This window comes from Canis lupus, chromosome 18 (assembly GCF_003254725.2).
Source record: "Canis lupus dingo isolate Sandy chromosome 18, ASM325472v2, whole genome shotgun sequence".
In the NCBI taxonomy this organism is placed as follows: Eukaryota; Metazoa; Chordata; class Mammalia; order Carnivora; family Canidae; genus Canis; species Canis lupus.
Genome location: NC_064260.1, coordinates 33,631,185 through 33,649,990, shown reverse-complemented (window position 1 = coordinate 33,649,990; position 18,806 = coordinate 33,631,185). Strand labels below are relative to the sequence as shown.

General features: G+C 36.8%; 1 protein-coding gene across 1 annotated transcript in view; it reads left to right on the top strand.

The window, feature by feature from the left end:
* The window catches only part of CAPRIN1 (cell cycle associated protein 1), a 37,247-nt gene that overhangs the window by 10,770 nt on the left and 7,671 nt on the right, over positions 1-18,806 (top strand). Inside the window, exons 3-15 of the mRNA XM_025452434.3 lie at positions 3,463-3,525; positions 3,640-3,726; positions 6,954-7,192; positions 7,279-7,361; positions 9,918-10,055; positions 12,239-12,291; positions 12,369-12,455; positions 14,480-14,635; positions 14,718-14,826; positions 16,454-16,515; positions 17,019-17,129; positions 17,354-17,503; positions 18,401-18,551. Coding sequence (XP_025308219.1) covers positions 3,463-3,525; positions 3,640-3,726; positions 6,954-7,192; positions 7,279-7,361; positions 9,918-10,055; positions 12,239-12,291; positions 12,369-12,455; positions 14,480-14,635; positions 14,718-14,826; positions 16,454-16,515; positions 17,019-17,129; positions 17,354-17,503; positions 18,401-18,551 — 1,489 coding nt within the window. The remainder of the gene's footprint in view (positions 1-3,462; positions 3,526-3,639; positions 3,727-6,953; positions 7,193-7,278; positions 7,362-9,917; positions 10,056-12,238; positions 12,292-12,368; positions 12,456-14,479; positions 14,636-14,717; positions 14,827-16,453; positions 16,516-17,018; positions 17,130-17,353; positions 17,504-18,400; positions 18,552-18,806) is intronic.

Sequence of the window (18,806 nt, the reverse complement as noted above, 5' to 3'; positions counted from 1 at the left end):
TCCTGGCGCCTCAGCTGGGGAGACTAAGGCTTGTTCACCCTCATGTGTGTTGCCTGGGTTAGCATGACTCTAGCACTAGGATTGCTGATCAGAGTTCTTGTGTAAGGCCTCTTCGGGGCTTGGCTGCCTCATGGCATGGCCACTTCAGGGTTATTGGACTCCTTACGGGATGGCTTGGGGCTCCAAACATGAGTGTTTTAGTGACCAGCAAACAGGACAGAGAAACACTGCTTGTATGACACAGCCTTGGAATTCACACAGGATCACTTCTGCTGTACTCTGGTGGTTGAAGCCCACTTAATATTAGTGGCCGGGGAATTGGACTAGTTCTAAGTGGGGGCAATGCCAAGGTCACATGGTAGAAGAGTATGTGGAACTGCAGATGTACCCATCTTCGGAAGATGTCATCTGCCTTAGAGTTTTGGGTTGGATAAATACTAAATTTGTTTTTTTCTTTTTTTAAAGATTTTTAAAAAATTTATTTATTAGAGACAGAGAAAGAGAAAGAGATACAGGCAGAGGGAGAAGCAGGCTCCATGCAGGGAGCCCGACGTGGGACTTGATCCCTGGATCCCAGGATTACGCCCTGGGCTGAAGGCAGGCGCTAAACCGCCGAGCCACCCGGGCTGCCCTAAATTTGTTATTTTGTAGAAAATTGGAGCTTTTCTGCCTGAGGATAGCTTGTTGTGATATGAGATAGTATAGATTCATATTCAAGAATTATTGCATGTTAACATCTTGGCAGAATCTTAAAATCTGTCATTCTTAATATCTTTTTTATGGCATGAAGTTTTAGTCTTTTTATTATACAAACGGTGTGTGTTCATTGCAGAATATCTAAGTGTATAAAACAAAGAGAAAGGAAAAAATTTCCACCTATAGTTCTGCCACTCAGGTACCATCCTTGACATTAAAAAAAAAAAAACCAACCCTTTTCATATATATATTTATATATATACATTTTTTAGGAATTTGATTTGACATTCATTTTGATTGGCATGTATGTTTTAAGTTCTTAAGTCGTTAAATGATAAAGCCAAGCTAGATAAATAAAATTCTATCCTAGGAGGGATACATAGTGTGTTCAACTCTATTACTTTAGATTTAGCAACAGCTTCTTTGAAAAATGTATAAAAAGGAAAGATAATAAATGCCAGCTATAAGCTAATAGCTGTTTTTCTTTTGCCTGGTAGTGAATTCAGATTTTTTGCTGTACTAGCACTACATTTCAGGCCCTCTTTCCAACCTCCTCTCTTTTATTAGCTGTATATTTCTAATACAGGAATCCTGACTATAATTAGGTATTATTATACCCTAAGTTGTCATCATTAAAAGCAAATCTTGTTTGGTTTTTTATTTCTTAAAAGAAAAGTAGCCTACCTTTTTAAAAAAGAATGAACTGTCTTTATTCATCCTCAAAGAGTGTTCAAAGGCAGTTGATCATATCTTTTTTTACCTGGAATTAGGCCTGCCTTCATTTTTCAACTGGTAAACCTAAATTTTATACTTTTAGCTGGAGGTTATCTTGTGAAATAATCCACCTAAGAATACAATTGGATACTTTCCTCAGCCTTTAATTTTTTTTTTAAGATTTATTTATTTGGCAGCACACGCATGCAGGCGACAACCGGGGGAGCAGGAGAGGGAGAAGCAGGCTCTCTAGCAAGCAGGAAACCTGATGTGGGGCTCCATCCCAGGACCCTGGGATCATGACCTGAGCTAAAGGCGGGCCCTTAACCCACTGAGCCGCCCAGCCTTTAATGTTTTTAATGTTTATCTTGGTTTTATTTACCTCCAAGATAACTAGGAATTGTTAGGCTTTATTTTATTTTATTTTATTTTATTTTATTTTATTTTATTTTATTTTATTTTATTTTATTTTATTTTTTTAAAGATTATTTATTTGAGAGAGAGAATGAGCTGAGGGGGAGGACGAGAAGCAGACTTCCCCACTGAGTGGGGTGCCCAACATGGGGTGCAATCCCAGGACCCTGGGATCATGACTTGAGCCAATGGCAGATGCTTAACCCACGGAACCACCCAGGTATCCCGTTAGGCTTTTTAATTTAGGGTGGAATGGTTATGTAAGTTGACTATTTCTAGTACAAAGGAAATGGATCATTTGACCTAAAATGAATTAGTATTATTTTTAAACTTATTTTGACCCTGAATGCATTTTATCAGAATTATTTTATTTCTTTTTAGATTTATTTATTCATAGAGACACAGAGAGAGAGAGAGAGAGAGAGAGAGAGGCAGAGACAACAGGCAGAGGGAGAAGCAGGCCCCATGCAGGGAGCCGGACGTGGGATTCGATCCTGGGTCTCCAGGATCATACCCTGGGTAGCAGGCGGTGCTAAACCGCTGTGCCACCAGGGCTGCCCTCAGAATTATTTTATATTTTGTTTCATGTTAATTTTATTTTTGTGATGGGTAAGGAACAAGTGTATGTTCATAATTTATTGTGATTATATTAATTAAATTTTTCCCCCTTGGGGGTGCCTGGGTGACTCAGTTGGTTAAGCTTTCAACTCTTGATTTCAGCTCAAGTGATGAACTCAGTGTTGAGCCCCATGTCAGGCTCCACATTGGGCATGGAGTCTACTTAGATTCTCTTTCTCTCTCTTTCTGCCCCTCCCTCTGTCCCCACTCTTAAAATAAATTTTCTCCCCCTTAATTTAGGTTTCTATTTACTCCCTTTCTTCTGACCTTTTAAACAATAACTCAGTTCTTGACTATTGCATTACTTGGGTATCTTTGGGGTCTTATCGAATAGTAGTAGCATGGGAAACTGTCAAAGTTTTCATTTTAGTGAAAATAATGATGACTTAAACCAGAGGTGAGTTTTCTGTTCCCACTGTCACACATTTAATTCCACGGGTGAGAAAATAAAGCAAAGCTGTTGACTAGCACACTATCCATAGGTGAAGTGATAACTCGAAGTATCATGTTATTTAAAAGCATGATGGATGAAGCACATCAAAGATAATATGCACTTGGGTTTTATTCAGGCGAAAATACGCTTTTTATATCAGTCTCATGAATTCTTTGGCAAGGGGCAGGAGAGGGACAAGAGAATTCAGCACTATAAAATGTCTGATATGCTCCTGTATCAGGATTGTAACCAAATTGTGGCCCTCATTTGTGTGGGTAGGAATCATTTGTGCAGGCCATCTGATGCATATCTTTTTTGAAAAACCTAAAGAATAAGCAATGTTATGTCATGTCATTGGCTTGTACAAAATTTGGTGTCATTCTACAGGGGCTAGAATACCTACATTCGTTTTTTTAGCTCACTATTAAACTAACTTATTTTATGCATTAACTTAAATTGAAGTTAACTAAAAAGTCAAGATTTGAGATGAACTTTAGAGGATTTTATAGGTTTGTTATTTCAGCATGGTTAGGCTGGCATATACTTTAATGTGGGGCATAATTATTATTTTTTTTCTCTTAATATAGGGCAAGCTTGATGATTACCAGGAACGAATGAACAAAGGGGAAAGGCTTAATCAAGATCAGCTGGTAAAGATGCTATATTTTATTAAAGACTATATATGCTCACTGTTTTTAATAAGAAAATTAATTTGTAGTTCTTTGTGTTTTTAGTAAAGTTGGGTTTTGTCTCTGCTATTTTAGGATGCCGTATCTAAGTACCAGGAAGTCACAAATAACTTGGAGTTTGCAAAAGAATTACAGAGGAGTTTCATGGCATTAAGTCAAGATGTAAGTAAAAGACCATAAATATGTTTATGAAACATTAAAAATAAGGAAAGCAGAAATTTTGTTGTTGCTTTGGGGTTTTGTCCTTGCATTACCATTGATAAGTTCACAGCAAATGGAGAGAATTGGATCCAGGTATACCTAAGATGCTTTCCAATTCTGTAAAGTTTAATGTAACACCTGATAGATGCCTGAGGACTGAGGTTTCAGATATGACAAACATATGTAGTAGTTACCCTAAATATCTCATTGTTAAAAAAACAATTAGCTTTTATGTATATACATACACAGACACATAAACTTATTTTCCATATATTCCTTGTATGTAAACATTTACTTTCCACATATTCCTTTATGCCTAGTGACCATCCTACCAAAGTTTCTATATGAACTTTCAGAAAATAGAGTTTTGTTTTTATAATTGGTAATTACAGCTTCCATTAGGGATCTTGTTATGTGGAGACTGGGATACATTGCTCCTTTTTTTTTTTTTTTAAAGATTTTATTTATTCATGATAGTCACAGAGAGAGAGAGAGAGAGGCAGAGACACAACACAGGCAGAGGGAGAAGCAGGCCTCATGCAGGGAGCCCGACGTGGGATTCGATCCCGGGTCTCCAGGATCACGCCCTGGGCCAAAGGCAGGCGCCAAACCACTGCGCCACCCAGGGATCCCTACATTGCTCTTGTAGCAACTTGTGATCTGACAAAGTGGTGTGTTTTCCTATACATATTTTTTTTTTTTTTAAGATTTATTTATTTATTTATGGTAGACAGAGAGAGAGAGAGAGGCAGAGACACAGGAAGAGGGAGAAGCAGGCTCCATGCCGGGAGCCCGACGCAGGACTCGATCCTGGGACTCCAGGATCACACCCTGGGCCAAAGGCAGGCGCTAAACCTCTGAGCCACCCAGGGATTCCCCCCTATACATGGTTTGATGTGATAGAAGGCTTTGGGAACAGGACGAAAATTAAATACAAGCAAAATCAAATGATTTGTTGAAAGTTGAGACCAGAAAATTCATATCCTTCTAATTAGCTTATTTGGAGAAAGATTAATAGCATTGAAATACAAGGTTGCTCTGATTTGGTAAAATGAATCAACAAAACAAAATTTATTATGTGATGAGAGACATTGCAGTACAGAGATATAAAGTTCTGATTCTGGAACCACACTGTTGAATCCTGATTCTGCCACTTTTACTTAATAATTGTAGGACTTTGAGTTATTGAACTTGTCTATCCCTAGATCATTCAGGGTTTTCCAGAGAAACAGAATTAGTAGTATCGGAAGAGAAGTGGGGAGAGGGGCTGTGTCACACTGCCTCAGTTTTCTAATCTGTTAAATGGTGATAATAATGGTCCCTACCTCATTATACGGTTATGCTTGGAATAGTATTTGGTGCATGGCTAATATATATTATGCACTTAATACTGTTACTTATTAAATTTGATTAAAGGTGGAAAGAAAGTCTTGGTAATATCCCTCAAAATGGAATGAAGGAAACTTAATTTACATCCAAGTAAGGAACTGTTCTTCACCTAGGTCAGAACCTCAGGCTTGATGAATCCTGACCAATTTCTTTTTATGATTTAAAAAAAAAATGGATCATAGAAGTAGGATTGCTGTACAGTTTAATAATAGAATCAGTCTATTCCTCAAGCTGCTAACACTGCATAAGTGAAAATACTTGTATTCTCCTTTGCTTCGGTTTTAACGCTGGTATTTTCAGGAGCTTTTCACTGATTGTTTAACTTCATTGGCAGTCTTTTTTATTGAACTCTGAACCTTTATTGCACTTTCCCACAATTGTTAAACACCTTTTTTGTTTTAATTCAAGAGTTCTTTAACCTAGCTCCAGCCTACCTTTTTGAGTTTCCATTTTCTTTCTTAAGCTGCTCATTTTATCCAAAGTGGCATTCTTTATCTTATTTCTTTTGCTTTCTTGACTTATTTCACATTTCCTGCCTCTCTTCCTGTATTTCCTGCCTCTGGCTACTGGCTGCCTCTCTACCATAAAATTGCACAGCCCTGACAGGCCCCGTTCCGCAATAAGATTGAAAGCTCATCTATCTTAGGGGTAGATGTCATGTTCTCCTTGAAAGTTTTCTGTACTGCCCTAGCTTAGATTTCGTCTCTGTTCATGTTCATCTGTGGTATTCACTTGCCACTTACTGCTAAATATCATTTAATCTGCTACCCTCTTTGCTGCCATCATAGCAGACTTACTCTTCTTTCTTATCGCAGACTTCATTGTTCTCCTAGGTTTCTTCCCCATTTCTGCCTTTATTGTACATTTCATATATCTTTATTTGGTTTTCTCGTCCTAGTGAGGCTTGAAAAAGGGGAGAAGGTCTGAGGGAAAACACTTTCATGGCTCTTGGAAAGTCTGACCTTTCTTTGACCCCAAGCTGAGCTACATGAGAAAAGAGAGACGTACTTGGGTTTGGTTGATGCTCTCCCTTTACCTTCCCAGGAAAGCAAAAGACTACTAGTAGGAAGAGAATGGTGGGGAAAAAAATGTGTGTGTACTTAGTGTGGAAAAATATATGTGTATTTAACATATATCTATCTTCTACTACAAGTCCATTTCTATTTTTTTTTAATTTATTAATATTTTTTAAAGATTTTATTTATTCATGAGAGAGAGACAGAGAGAGAGAGAGAGGCAGAGACCTAGGAAGAAAGAGAAGCAGGTTCCATGCAGGGAGCCCGATGTGGGGCTCGATCCCGGGACTCCAGGATCACACCCTGGGCTGAAGGCAGGCGCTCAACCGCTGAGCCACCCAGGCGTCCCAATTAATTATTGTTTTTAAGTACGTTCCACATTCAACATGGGGCTTGAACTCATGACACTGATGTCAAGAGTCGCATGCTCTACTAATTGAGCCAGCCATGCATTCCCTAGTCACTGTTTTCAAAGTTGGGATGATAGAGTACTAGCAGCAGATTGTTGGGGGCGAGGAAGGCAGTGATGGGTTTTAGCGTCTCTTTGTGAGTCGAAGTCGGTTATTTAAAGTGAAAAATTGGTACCATTTTTTTTTTCCATAGGAAAAAAACAGATGATGTATTAAACTCTTATTTGTAAGTTGGGAATCATCATTCTATATATCAGCATCACAGAACTCTGAGTGAAATATGTTGTATATACGTTGGATATAAAGTTGGTTGAACTAAATTAGGAGTTTTGTGAAATTCATTTCAGTGTCGTAAGCTTTTGTTTTTATGCAGATTCAGAAAACAATAAAGAAGACTGCACGTCGGGAGCAGCTTATGAGAGAGGAAGCGGAACAAAAACGTTTAAAAACTGTACTTGAGCTCCAGTATGTTTTGGACAAATTGGGAGATGATGAAGTGAGAACTGACCTGAAGCAAGGTTTGAATGGAGTGCCAATATTGTCTGAAGAAGAATTGTCGTTGTTGGATGAATTCTACAAATTAGCAGACCCTGAACGGGACATGAGCTTGAGGTATAGTGGTATTTGATAGTAGAAACTTCTAAATGTTGACTTGACAACTAAAAGGTAACTAATTAACTTTTCATTATTATTACAAGGTTGAATGAGCAGTATGAACATGCTTCCATTCACCTGTGGGACTTGCTGGAAGGAAAGGAAAAGTCTGTATGTGGAACAACCTGTGAGTATTAACAGAAATTTTTGTTTTGTAACTAAGAATCTTTAAAGATTAGTTTTTAAATAAAAAGCAGTATAATATGAGAAATTTCCGAACTGTGTAAACATTTACCTACTGTTTACTTTTTTGGGCTTATTCCCTTTTTTTTTCTTGTTGCTGTGTGTGTGTGTGTGTGTGTGTGTGTGTGTGTGTGTGAGAGAGAGAGTATACATCAAAAACACCAATTGTATATATGTAGAGATGGGAATCCTAACTTAACATGGCTTTGTTTATAACTTACTCTGCTTGGAGTGGACAGATTAACACCAAATAGACTTTTCAGAGATGTTGGCATTAGATAGGGACTGTTTTTCCCTTATGGCTGAAATTTTATGAAAAATACTTACTGTACTTCATGCATACATTCATGGTCATTGCCTATGTCTTTTAGTTTGTTTTTTTTTTTTTTTTTAGACTTTTGCTAATTTGAGAGCAAAGTTTTTTTTGTATTTTTTTTAAAACGGTAATCTCAGATATGCAATGTGTATTTTAAAGAAAATAAAGGGACATTTAAGCTTCACTACCTCAGTAAATTAAGAACTTCAGGTTTATTCTGTTAGTAAATAAGAGAATAAGTTCTAATCTTCACTATTTATAAAGTTGATTTAGGGAAATAGATTTTGAACATATTAAGGTGAAAATATCTGTTTATACCTTATTTTTAGCTCTTTGAAAAATTGGATTAAAAGCTTAAATTGGAAAAACTGTATGACGCAATTTGGAGTGTATTTGCTTTAAGGAAATGGGTAAATCAAATATGAGGAACCAACCTTTTTGTATCTTTTCATGTAAGAAATAATTTTTTTGGTTTATTAACTTATTTACTGTATTTCTTTGTAAAAAAAAAATCATTTGGGCTTCTTGATTTTAGTTCTGCCCCATAAATGTACTGAATTTAGTATTTGAAATTCAAATGGAAAGAAGTTTACATATGTGTATAAACTTGTTAGCTTGAAAAAGTAGTTTTAGGTTAAGCCTGATCAGATTTTCATGATCATTATTGAGGAGTAACAAGGGTTAAATATCTAAGCTTGTAGCTTGTTTTGGTGTTTCTACCTAGTCTTGTTCATTCATCTTAGGAACGTAACATCTTTGTTGCTAATGAAAAGGTACTAATGAACTCAAATTGGTGTTTTTATGTGCATTCAGTTTTCATCCATCGGTTTTTTTTTTAAAACTGATTGTTCTGAGAGTCACGAGTCTCTGATGCAGGGGTAGGGAAACATGAAATGTTCATTCAAAAAGTTGTTAGTTTTATTGTTAACAGGATTAACTTTATATTTTAATACTGTCTTTGAAGTTTTTTCTGTAAAGTGACCTATTAGGAAATTAAATACATATTCTACATACATAGGTACTTTCTACGTGTACTATATAAGGCCAGGAAATTAAAATTAGTTCTTGACACATACTTCCCCTGCCACCCTGCCCCCTTAATATCCAAGTGTGCCAAATTCTGAGTTTTGACTTTCAAATATCTTTTGAATCCATCTACTTCTTTTTGTCTGCCACTTATCTTCCTGTCTTTGCTAATGCAATTTAACTGAATGCACCCTCTCCAGCTCTTTAAATTCTTTTAATGGCTTTCTTTTACTTATATTTTATGTATAGTTGTCTTCAACTTAAGGACCTTGCATGTTCTGGCCCTTCCCAGACTATGTCTTTCTTTATGTCTTTTCTTCCTATGCCTCAGCCATAGCACATGCTTTCATTTTCTTGTATTTGGCACCCTTTCCCTTTATACAGGGCTTTGTAAATGCTGTTGTCTCTGCCTTGGGGCAGCCCGGGTGGCTCAGTGGTTTAGCGCTGCCTTCAGCCCAGGGTGTGGTCCTGGAGACCCAGGATCGAGTACCACATTGGGCTCCCTGCATGGAGCCTGCTTCTCCCTTGCCTGTGTCTGCCTCTCTCTCTCTCTGTCTCTCTCTCTTTCTCTCTCTCTCATGAATAAATAAAATCTTAAAAAAACAAAAAACAAAACACTTCTCTCCTTTCTACTACTCATCTTCCAGATCTGTGCTCTTGCAGCACTTACACACCAGGAAGGCCTTTGGTGTTTCTTCCTGCCGAGGTCCAGTCCCTTGTAGCTCTGTGTAGTGCTTTTCACAGATGTGATTTTACTGTATTTGATTTGTATAACTCTTTGTTGGATATAAACTTAGGGAGGGCAGATACTGTGTCTTACAAATCTTATTGTAGCCCTATTGCTTAGCACGTTGTCCAACATATAGGTAGGTGCTAAATGAATAAATGATAATTGTCAGCTTTTTGTTTTGAACTATTTTAAGTATATAAAATTAAATTTTTTTGAAGTTAAATATATAAAATTTAATACTAATAGGTTCTTATTCTCTATCATTCCATAATTTCTGTTGTTGTCGGACTCTAAGGTTTTTTGTATGTATGTTTCAGTAACAGTTGATAAGGTTTTTTTCTTACAGCAACATTTTGTAGCATGTTGAATCTTATTCATTCAGGTCAGGTGTCCTGAGATAGTCTAACATAATTCATATTCAATTTTAGATAAAGCACTAAAGGAAATTGTTGAGCGTGTTTTCCAGTCAAATTACTTTGACAGCACTCACAACCACCAGAATGGGCTATGTGAGGAAGAAGAGGCAGCCTCAGCACCTACAGTTGAAGACCAGGTAGCTGAAGCTGGTAAGTACTTAGGTGGATATGAGTTTAGTTTACTGTCCTGGTTTTACTTTCTTTGCCACAAGTTCAAGCTGTACATTAATTTAGCTATATGTGTACACCTGAGGTGTTTTTTTTTTTTTTTTAAGATTTTATTTTTTGATTAGAGAGCACAAGCAAGGGAGGGACAAAGGGAGAGGGAGAAGCAGACTCCTTGCTGAGCAGAGAGCTCTCTGTGGGGCTTGATCTCAGGACCCTGAGATTATGACCTGGGCTGAAGGCACCTGCTTAACCAGGTGAGCCACCCATGTGCCTCTGCACACTGAGGTTTTTAACAAAACTTTAAGTATGATGAAATATTAAAACAATGTGTATTAAGAGTTATTCCCAGAAGTATTAAATATCAGTCATTTAAGGGTGCCCAGGTGGCTCAGTCAGTTGAGCATCTGGCTCTTAATTTTTTTTTAAAGATTTATTTATTTATGAGAGAGAGAGAGAGAGAGAGGCAGAGACACAGGCAGAGGGAGAGAGAGAGAGAGAGAGAGAGAGAGAGAGGCAGAGACACAGGCAGAGGGAGAAGCAGGCTCCAAGTCGTGGGACTTGGTCCTGGGACTCCAGGATTGTGCCCTGGGCCAAAGGCAGGCACCAAATCACTGAGCCACCCAGGGATCCCCTGGCTCTTGATATTTTGGCTCAAGATCTCAGGGTTGTGAGATTGAGCCCTGCATCTGGCTCCATGCTGGGTGTGGAGTCTGTTTGAGATTCTCTTCCTCTCCCTCTAGGGGAATCCCCCCCCCCCCCCCCCAATAGCAATCATTTATTTACTGGTCTTTTTTTTATTTTTATTTTATTTTATTTTTTATTTTTTTTTTATTTACTGGTCTTGATCACTGTTACAAACTGATTTTTTTTGTTGTTGCAGTATTACTGGACTGGACGATAATTGAGGGGAAATGTTGTAGGGCTTTTTAAGTACATTGTGGCTGACATGCCCAGATTTATTACTATTTATCACGCTAGTGTATAAAGTGAATAGTATGGGGGCATGTGTGTGTTGTGTGTTTTAAATGTTGAGGTTATTATAACTCTGTAATCCTGAACTTTATACTTTTTTCATCTTTTTAATCTATTTGTGTCTTTATATATAAATGTGATTCTTGGGGCACTTGAGTGGTTCAGTGGTTGAGCGTCTGCCTTCAGCTCAGGTTGTGGTCATTGTCAGAGCATAAATTTTGTAGTGGTTAAAAAGCATGGATTTTTGAATCAGACTGCCTGGATTGAAATCTTGGCTTTGACGCTTATTAGCTATGTAACTTTGGGCAAGTGACTGAATTTCTCTACATCTCAGATTCTCTGTTTAGAGAGCAGTATGTGGGGACGTCTGGGTGGCTCAGTGGTTGAGCATCTGCCTTTGGCTCAGGTTGTGATCCCGGGGTCTTGGGATCGAATCCCACATCAGGCTCACCTCAGGGAGCCTGCTTCTCTCCCTCTGCCTATGTCTCTGCCTCTCTCTTTCTCTCTCTCTCTCTCTGTCTCTCATGAATAAATAAATAAAATCTTAAAAAAATAGAAAGCAATATGTGAAGTATGTTTCTCGTTTCTGGCACATAGTAGGCACTTTATGCAAGTGTTAACCTATTAGATTGAAATTAGAAGGGGACTCCCGGGTGGCTCAGCAGTTGAGTGTCTTCCTTCGGCTCTAGTGTGATCCTGGGGTCCGGGGATCGAGTCCCACATCGGGCTTCTCATTGTGAGGAGCGTGCTTCTCCTTCTGCCTATGTCTCTGCCTTTCTGTGTCTCTCATGAATAAATTAAAAAAAAAAAACTTAAAAAAAAAAAAACTAGAAGGGAAGATTACACATTTATGGTTGCAGATCAACATAAGGAGGTCTCCTACCCACCTTTAACTCCTTTTACCAAGTGATTAAAGTACGAGAGTAAGATTTTAATCTGTATGCTGCTTTATAGTATCACTTCTAAGCCTAGAGAGAAGTTTTAACTTAGCTCTTTATTGGCATTATACCTCATCCAGTAATTACTGTTGAACCTACTTCATTCTGGAATAAACGGTAAAGAACACTCTTTCTAAATATATTATTGAAAGAATGATAAAATACGGAGACTTATAAGCTATTTGAAGTTTAAATGAATTGTTAATTTTAAAAAGATTTTGTTACATTCATGTATATCATTTTTTAACCTCTTAGAGCCTGAGCCAGCAGAAGAATACACTGAACAAAGTGAAGTTGAATCAACAGAGGTATGATTTTTATTTAACATTAGCTTTCTTTTTCTGCCTTTCAAGCAGAGCTCTCAAACATTTACTTTGCTTTGCAGTATGTAAATAGACAATTTATGGCAGAAACACAGTTCAGCAGTGGTGAAAAGGAGCAGGTAGATGAGTGGACGGTCGAAACAGTGGAGGTAAGCATCCTCTTGGTTGCAAGGTCGATGTCCTTTGTTTTTATTAGTAATTTTTAGCTCTCAAGAACAAATAAAGATTATTAGTCCTTTGCAGTGTTAGTACATTTATTATCATAACAAACTTGATAAACATAACAAGATCATTATGTTTAAAAGATAATTTATGCCTGTGGATGTTTAAAAGAATCTCTGCTGCTCCAGCTACAGAAAACTTATATATAGTTATTTGTGTATAATTTTTTTAAAGTACATGATTTGTGTGTTTTTCATACCAAGTTGCTCTATAAAAATCTGAGCTTCCACATGGATAGCTTTCAGAAAAGGCCCACCTCCTAAGGGGTGTGTTGGAATGTCATCTTAGACTCCTCCTTTTCCCTAATACTCTAGACTTCCTCTAGTGTTTCTTAATTCTGTTGCTCAGCTGACATTACCTGTTTTCAGAGCCTAATGTCTAGTTCAGGTACTCCCCTTCATATTTTTCTTTTCTGACTGCCTCAGGCCATATTTACTTTCACAGGTCAATTATTAAAAAAGTTAGTTTTGAATAAGTTGCTTTTACTTGAAATTCTTAGAGGGTGCTGTGTTACCTATAAGATAAAATCAAAATGCCTTACCAAGTTTGTCCTTGAGGTCCTTTTCCATCCCCTTTTTAGGTGACTCCTTTTATATATCTGTGCTTTTCTCTTTAATATTACTGTATCAAGATCATTCTCCAAAGTGTAATTGTACCAGTACCTTTAGCTCTTTATTGATGTACCAAAATGCATTATTGATAGATTCAGTAAAAAACTTGTCCTTTACTTTAGAGAGTTACCTAGTTTGGATGAAAACACTGTCCCACAAAGTACTAGCAAGACTGTATTTATTTCTGAATTACGCAAGGCAGTTCAGAAATGTTAGAAGAGGATTAGAAGAAAAATAGATCTGAAAGATCTGTAGAGTGGTGATTTTTATAAGAGGTATGCAAACCCCCTGGGCCTTGACTAAGTAGATTTGGTGTATTTTTTTTAGGGGAGTGAGGTAATAAATATATAATAGCATGGGTAGAGAGGTAGAAATGAATTAGCGTATTTGCTTTATTGAATACTAGGAATGAAAAGCATGTGTTGGCAAAGTAGGAAGGTTTGGGAAGTAACAGTGCTTTTAGTTAAGTACTTTTTGCATGTTACTGGGAGAGAAAAATGTATTATCATACCTAGCACTGTGCCAGTATGGTTTGTTCTTAAGTACTTAGTTGGTAGGGCCTTTCTAAAAGCTATTCAGATGGAATTCTAAGGAATTTTTTGAGCATCGTGGTGAGATGACAGATCAGTTAGTTGATCTTCATGATAACAATTTAGGTAGTGATTATTATCTCATTATTGCTTATAAAAGAAGTAAGGTTATGATTTATCCAGGCTCACCAGGTATGACTTGCCCAATTTTAAAAGACAGATAGAATGTAAATTTGATGTGATTTAGACTTCCCAGAAGAGCAGAGAGTTACTACAAATAATCAGGAGAAATGATTAGATCTAGGAAAAAGGTAGGTATAGTGAGCGTTGGCTTTTGTAGCAAGTTAGATACGGTGCTAGGGCTTGATCCTATCATATTGGCAGAGAGAATGAAATGGTAGGAACCCAAAGTTTGATGATAATAATAACTAACTTTTCTTGAGTGCTGACTATATATGAGGTACTGAGATGAGTATGTATTTGATAAATACAGATTTAATTACCGTAGAAGGCATAGCAGGTTAAGCACAATACATTCTTGGGGGAAGCAAGTATGGGTAATCTTTGAAAGCAGTTTATAACGTAAATCTGAAGAGCTACATGGTGATCCTTTGGAATTGAGAACACCATAGAAATGATAGCACTGAATGTTAAATTTATCATTGTGGCCAGTTTGAGTAACTACATTAAAAGCCTACTATTCTGTTTACAGTGTAGTGTCCTATATAGTTTGAGGACCTGTCATGATGGTTATGAATGGAGCTCTTCTTTTTCCCAGTCTGTAGCTTTTTCCCACTTTTTCCCCTTTAGGTGGTGAATTCACTCCAGCAGCAACCTCAGGCTGCGTCTCCTTCAGTACCAGAGCCCCACTCTTTGACTCCGGTGGCTCAGGCAGATCCCCTTGTGAGAAGACAGCGAGTCCAGGACCTTATGGCGCAGATGCAGGGGCCCTATAATTTCATACAGGTAGGTGGAGTTGAGGCAGAACTACCTGAAGGTTTAAGTGTTCACATTATTTCATTTAATTCCATCATATCCTAAATTGTAGGATTCAATGCTGGATTTTGAAAACCAGACACTCGATCCTGCCATTGTATCTGCACAGCCTATGAATCCGACACAAAACATGGACATGCCCCAGCTGGTTTGCCCTCCAGGTTAGTTACGGTATATTCTTATGTGAGAAACATAGGGCCAGCACTTTCAGGTTTTTGTAAAGTATGTGAAAATTAATTTTTACCTTCTAATATTTGCTTAACTCTTGGATCTTGTGTCCTTTAATATGATAAGAAAATGTTATTGTTTTTCCCTGTAATATGAATAACTAGTTCTGTTGCTTTTTTAAACCTTTTATTATCATACGTAGACTTAAGTACATGTAAATGTGGTTTGATGAGTTTTCACAAACTGATCACAACAGCACCCAGAAATGGAACATTACCTGTATCCCAGAAGCCTATTTGTGTCCCTTTTTAGTCACTGGTTACCCTCTCTTCCAGCCCTGTGGGAACCATTTCCTGATTTGTAACATTATAGACCAATTTTGCTTGGTTTTTTAAAGAAAATTAAGCATAAAAATAATAGAGGTATTTTTTCTCTGAAGGATGCTTAGAGCTTTTTAGGAGAATTTCTGAACATTTTATTTACATGAATAAAAATGAGATATAACAGTGTGAAGTGGGTAAGGGGATGCTTATGAGGAAAGGGGAAGAAGATAGGCCAAAAGATAGTTGAAGTTTCAAACTCTTACTTTTCTTAACACTATTATTAGAAATAGCAGCACTAAATAGACTTGTTGGTGTCTTGTACTGGGTTAAATGGACCATCTCTTTTCGGGACCATTAATAATTTTGAGTCTTGGTTTCTTTCCCAGAACATGTCATCATTAAGGGCACAAAAGTGGAACTGTATAAAATAACATTTAATGTCTTGTAAATCTTCAGTGTCATAAAAGGAGTTGCTGAATAGAAGCACGCTTAAGGACACAGTTAACTTGTTAAGTTAGGATTTCTCCAAAGTGTAAAGGGAGCTCATATCTCTCATAGCTCTATCAAAAGTTAGAAAACATATCAGGATTAGGCCTTCTGTAAAGGAATCAGAGTTCCTATTACTAGTGTTCATTTTCTGAATTCTGTTCAGAGGAAGAAAGTTTGTATAGCTGGAAAGTTGTGCCAAAATCAACACATACAGCATTGATATAACCTGTAAGCTATTTCGATAATCACTTAATACTGAGTTTGTTAGCCTCTCCAGTGAAAATGGGTGATTTCTAAATGACTAACCACAGATCCTATTATCTTTGATTCATTAACCATTGTTGGGGAAGGGAGTTAGAAGACTGGTGGGAGTGACCGTATGCACACTGAATTGAATATAGGATTTTTAAAGGTGTATTTTAATTTTTTCCCATGGAAGCATTTATGATTATATTGCAAGTTGATAATGTTAAAATATTACTTAGTTATTACCTATCTAAGGTGTTGAGTAAGGCTATTTTCATAGGTAACTCTGGCATTGATTCCTGCGTGTTCTGCTCTATACTTCTTTGTTAGTGCTTTTTCACTAATGTCTTCAGCAGAACTCCAAAATAAAAGTCATTGTGAGAGTTGACTAATAATAACTACCAGGAAACCAAAATGCCCACTTGACAGCTTAACTCCTACCTGTACTTTGCCAAATTATTTTCATGATGACTATAAAGTTTTCTTTTAGGATTTGGCTATAGACATTTTCTGTGAAGAAATTTGATTTTGGATAACTGGGTATTTTTGGTCAATTTTACAGTTCATTCTGAATCTAGACTTGCTCAACCTAATCAAGTTCCTGTACAACCAGAAGCTACACAGGTAAGAGTGACAGAAATAGTGCTGCAGGTTTGTTTTTAATCAGGTTTTGGGTCTCTTTCTTAAATTATGAAAGTCAGGTATGAATTTTATCATTGTCTAAGTCTGGCATGGCATTTTAAAAGCTATCAGCCTTTAAAATTTCCATGTTACATTTACTTTTGTTTTAATAACTTAAAAAATACTGTCTTTTTGTTAAGTCTCCTGTTTATAATAGTTTATTATAAGGAAAGATGCTTTTTCATTTTGAACTGAGTAGAATTTCAGAAGACGTATTTTAAATGTCCTAATTCTAAAATTTAGTGTAGATATTGCCATTTAGAAGCATTTGTTGGGGACTTCATAACTGGACTTGGGTTTATTTAACTTTCAGCTTTAATATTAGATGCACTTTTTTGCAGTTAAGTTTCATAGTCTCTTTAACGGGCGTATCTGTTTCTTAGCCCTGTCTGTATTAGACTTGATTTATAACAGAAAGCAGCTTTGATTGCTTTATTTCTGTGTAGGTTCCTTTGGTTTCATCCACAAGTGAGGGGTATACAGCATCTCAACCCTTGTACCAGCCTTCTCATGCTACAGAGCAACGACCACAAAAGGAACCAATTGACCAGATTCAGGCAAGTTTCTGTTACTAGGTAACATAAACTTGATGAGGCACTTATTCATGAATTGGGCAGAGGTAAATACTGTTAATATTGTGACTCTTTTTGGACCTAATGCATGCAATACAGTATTTTGCTTTTATGAAATAGTTGAATTTCTAAACATACTAAGACTTGGATAGTAGACTTGGCTAAGTTTAGTTTACCACTAAAGTGTATCTATTCATTTTGTGTTATAGGCAACAATCTCTTTAAATACAGACCAGACTACAGCGTCATCATCCCTTCCGGCTGCTTCTCAGCCTCAGGTATTCCAGGCTGGGACAAGCAAACCATTACATAGCAGTGGAATCAATGTAAATGCAGCTCCATTCCAATCCATGCAAACGGTAATTGAACTAACATTAAATGCCTAGTGTATACTATGATCATGCCAGGGTCGCAACAAAAAAGGCCTTCTTTCAGCTTTGTGTTTGAGTGTGCATCTATCCTAACTGTAGAGTATATTTAAGTGAACATAAACTGATTTTTTTCCTGCTCCCAGAGATAAATTTAAGTCTTAGGAGTTGTGTGCTCACATCTTCCTGTTTTATCGTTTCATCCTTTTCATTTGACCAAAACTAAACATGCAGAAAAGTAGACTACTACAGTGTGTGTATATAAATCATTGCCTAGATTTAACAGTAGTCTACATTTTTCCATATTTGCTTAATCTTTTATTTTTCTCAAGTTTCACATAGTAAATTTCACATTATAGTTTGTGCTTTTTTAGTCAGTAAGCATCTCTAAATTGCAGAATTTCTAGAAAATGATGTTGAAAATAGTGTAATGGGATGCAGCTAAATCAGTGCTCATGGGAAAGTCCATAGAGTTAAATATTAAAATATTAACTTTTGATTAAAATGTCAAAAGTAAAAATGAATAAAATATTCAGTTCAAATTTAAAGTTCATAGAATTAATTTATATAAGTGACGTGTATCCGTGATTTGCATCTTTTAAAAAGCTTTCTCATTTATAATAGCGTTTCCAAGGCTGCTGATTGTGTGTCTTTTTAGATTTTGATCCCTACTTAGGCTCTTCTTTAAACGTGTGTGTGGGGTGTGTGTGTGTGTGTGTATATGTATACATACACAGAGAGAGAGAGAGTGTATGTGTTTGAGACTTCTGTAATGTATTTACATCTGAGGTAAAACCAGCATTGAGGTCTGCCTTGTTAAAAGCAGGGAAATTATTAGCAGAAAGGGATGAAGTAATCATTTATTTTATTTACTTTACTTACTTACAGGTGTTCAATATGAATGCCCCAGTTCCTCCTGTTAATGAACCAGAAACTTTGAAACAACAAAATCAGTACCAGGCCAGTTATAACCAGAGCTTTTCTAGTCAGCCTCACCAAGTAGAACAAACAGACCTTCAGCAAGAACAGCTTCAAACAGGTAGGAAAACGGGTGTCACTTCCTTGGCTGCTTGCTTCCCGCATAGTTACTGACAGTATTAGAATTTAGATTTTGGAGTGGCAGTGTCTAAGAGTTTTGTTTTAGTAGACCTTATAGATTTTTCATTATACATCCTGAATTAAATCAAGTCCATATGTGAATTATTTGCATTTATTTGGAGACCTGACACCAATTTTCTTTTGATCAGTAAGCATTCATAATATTTCCATTTCATTCTGTGATTTTAGTGGGACT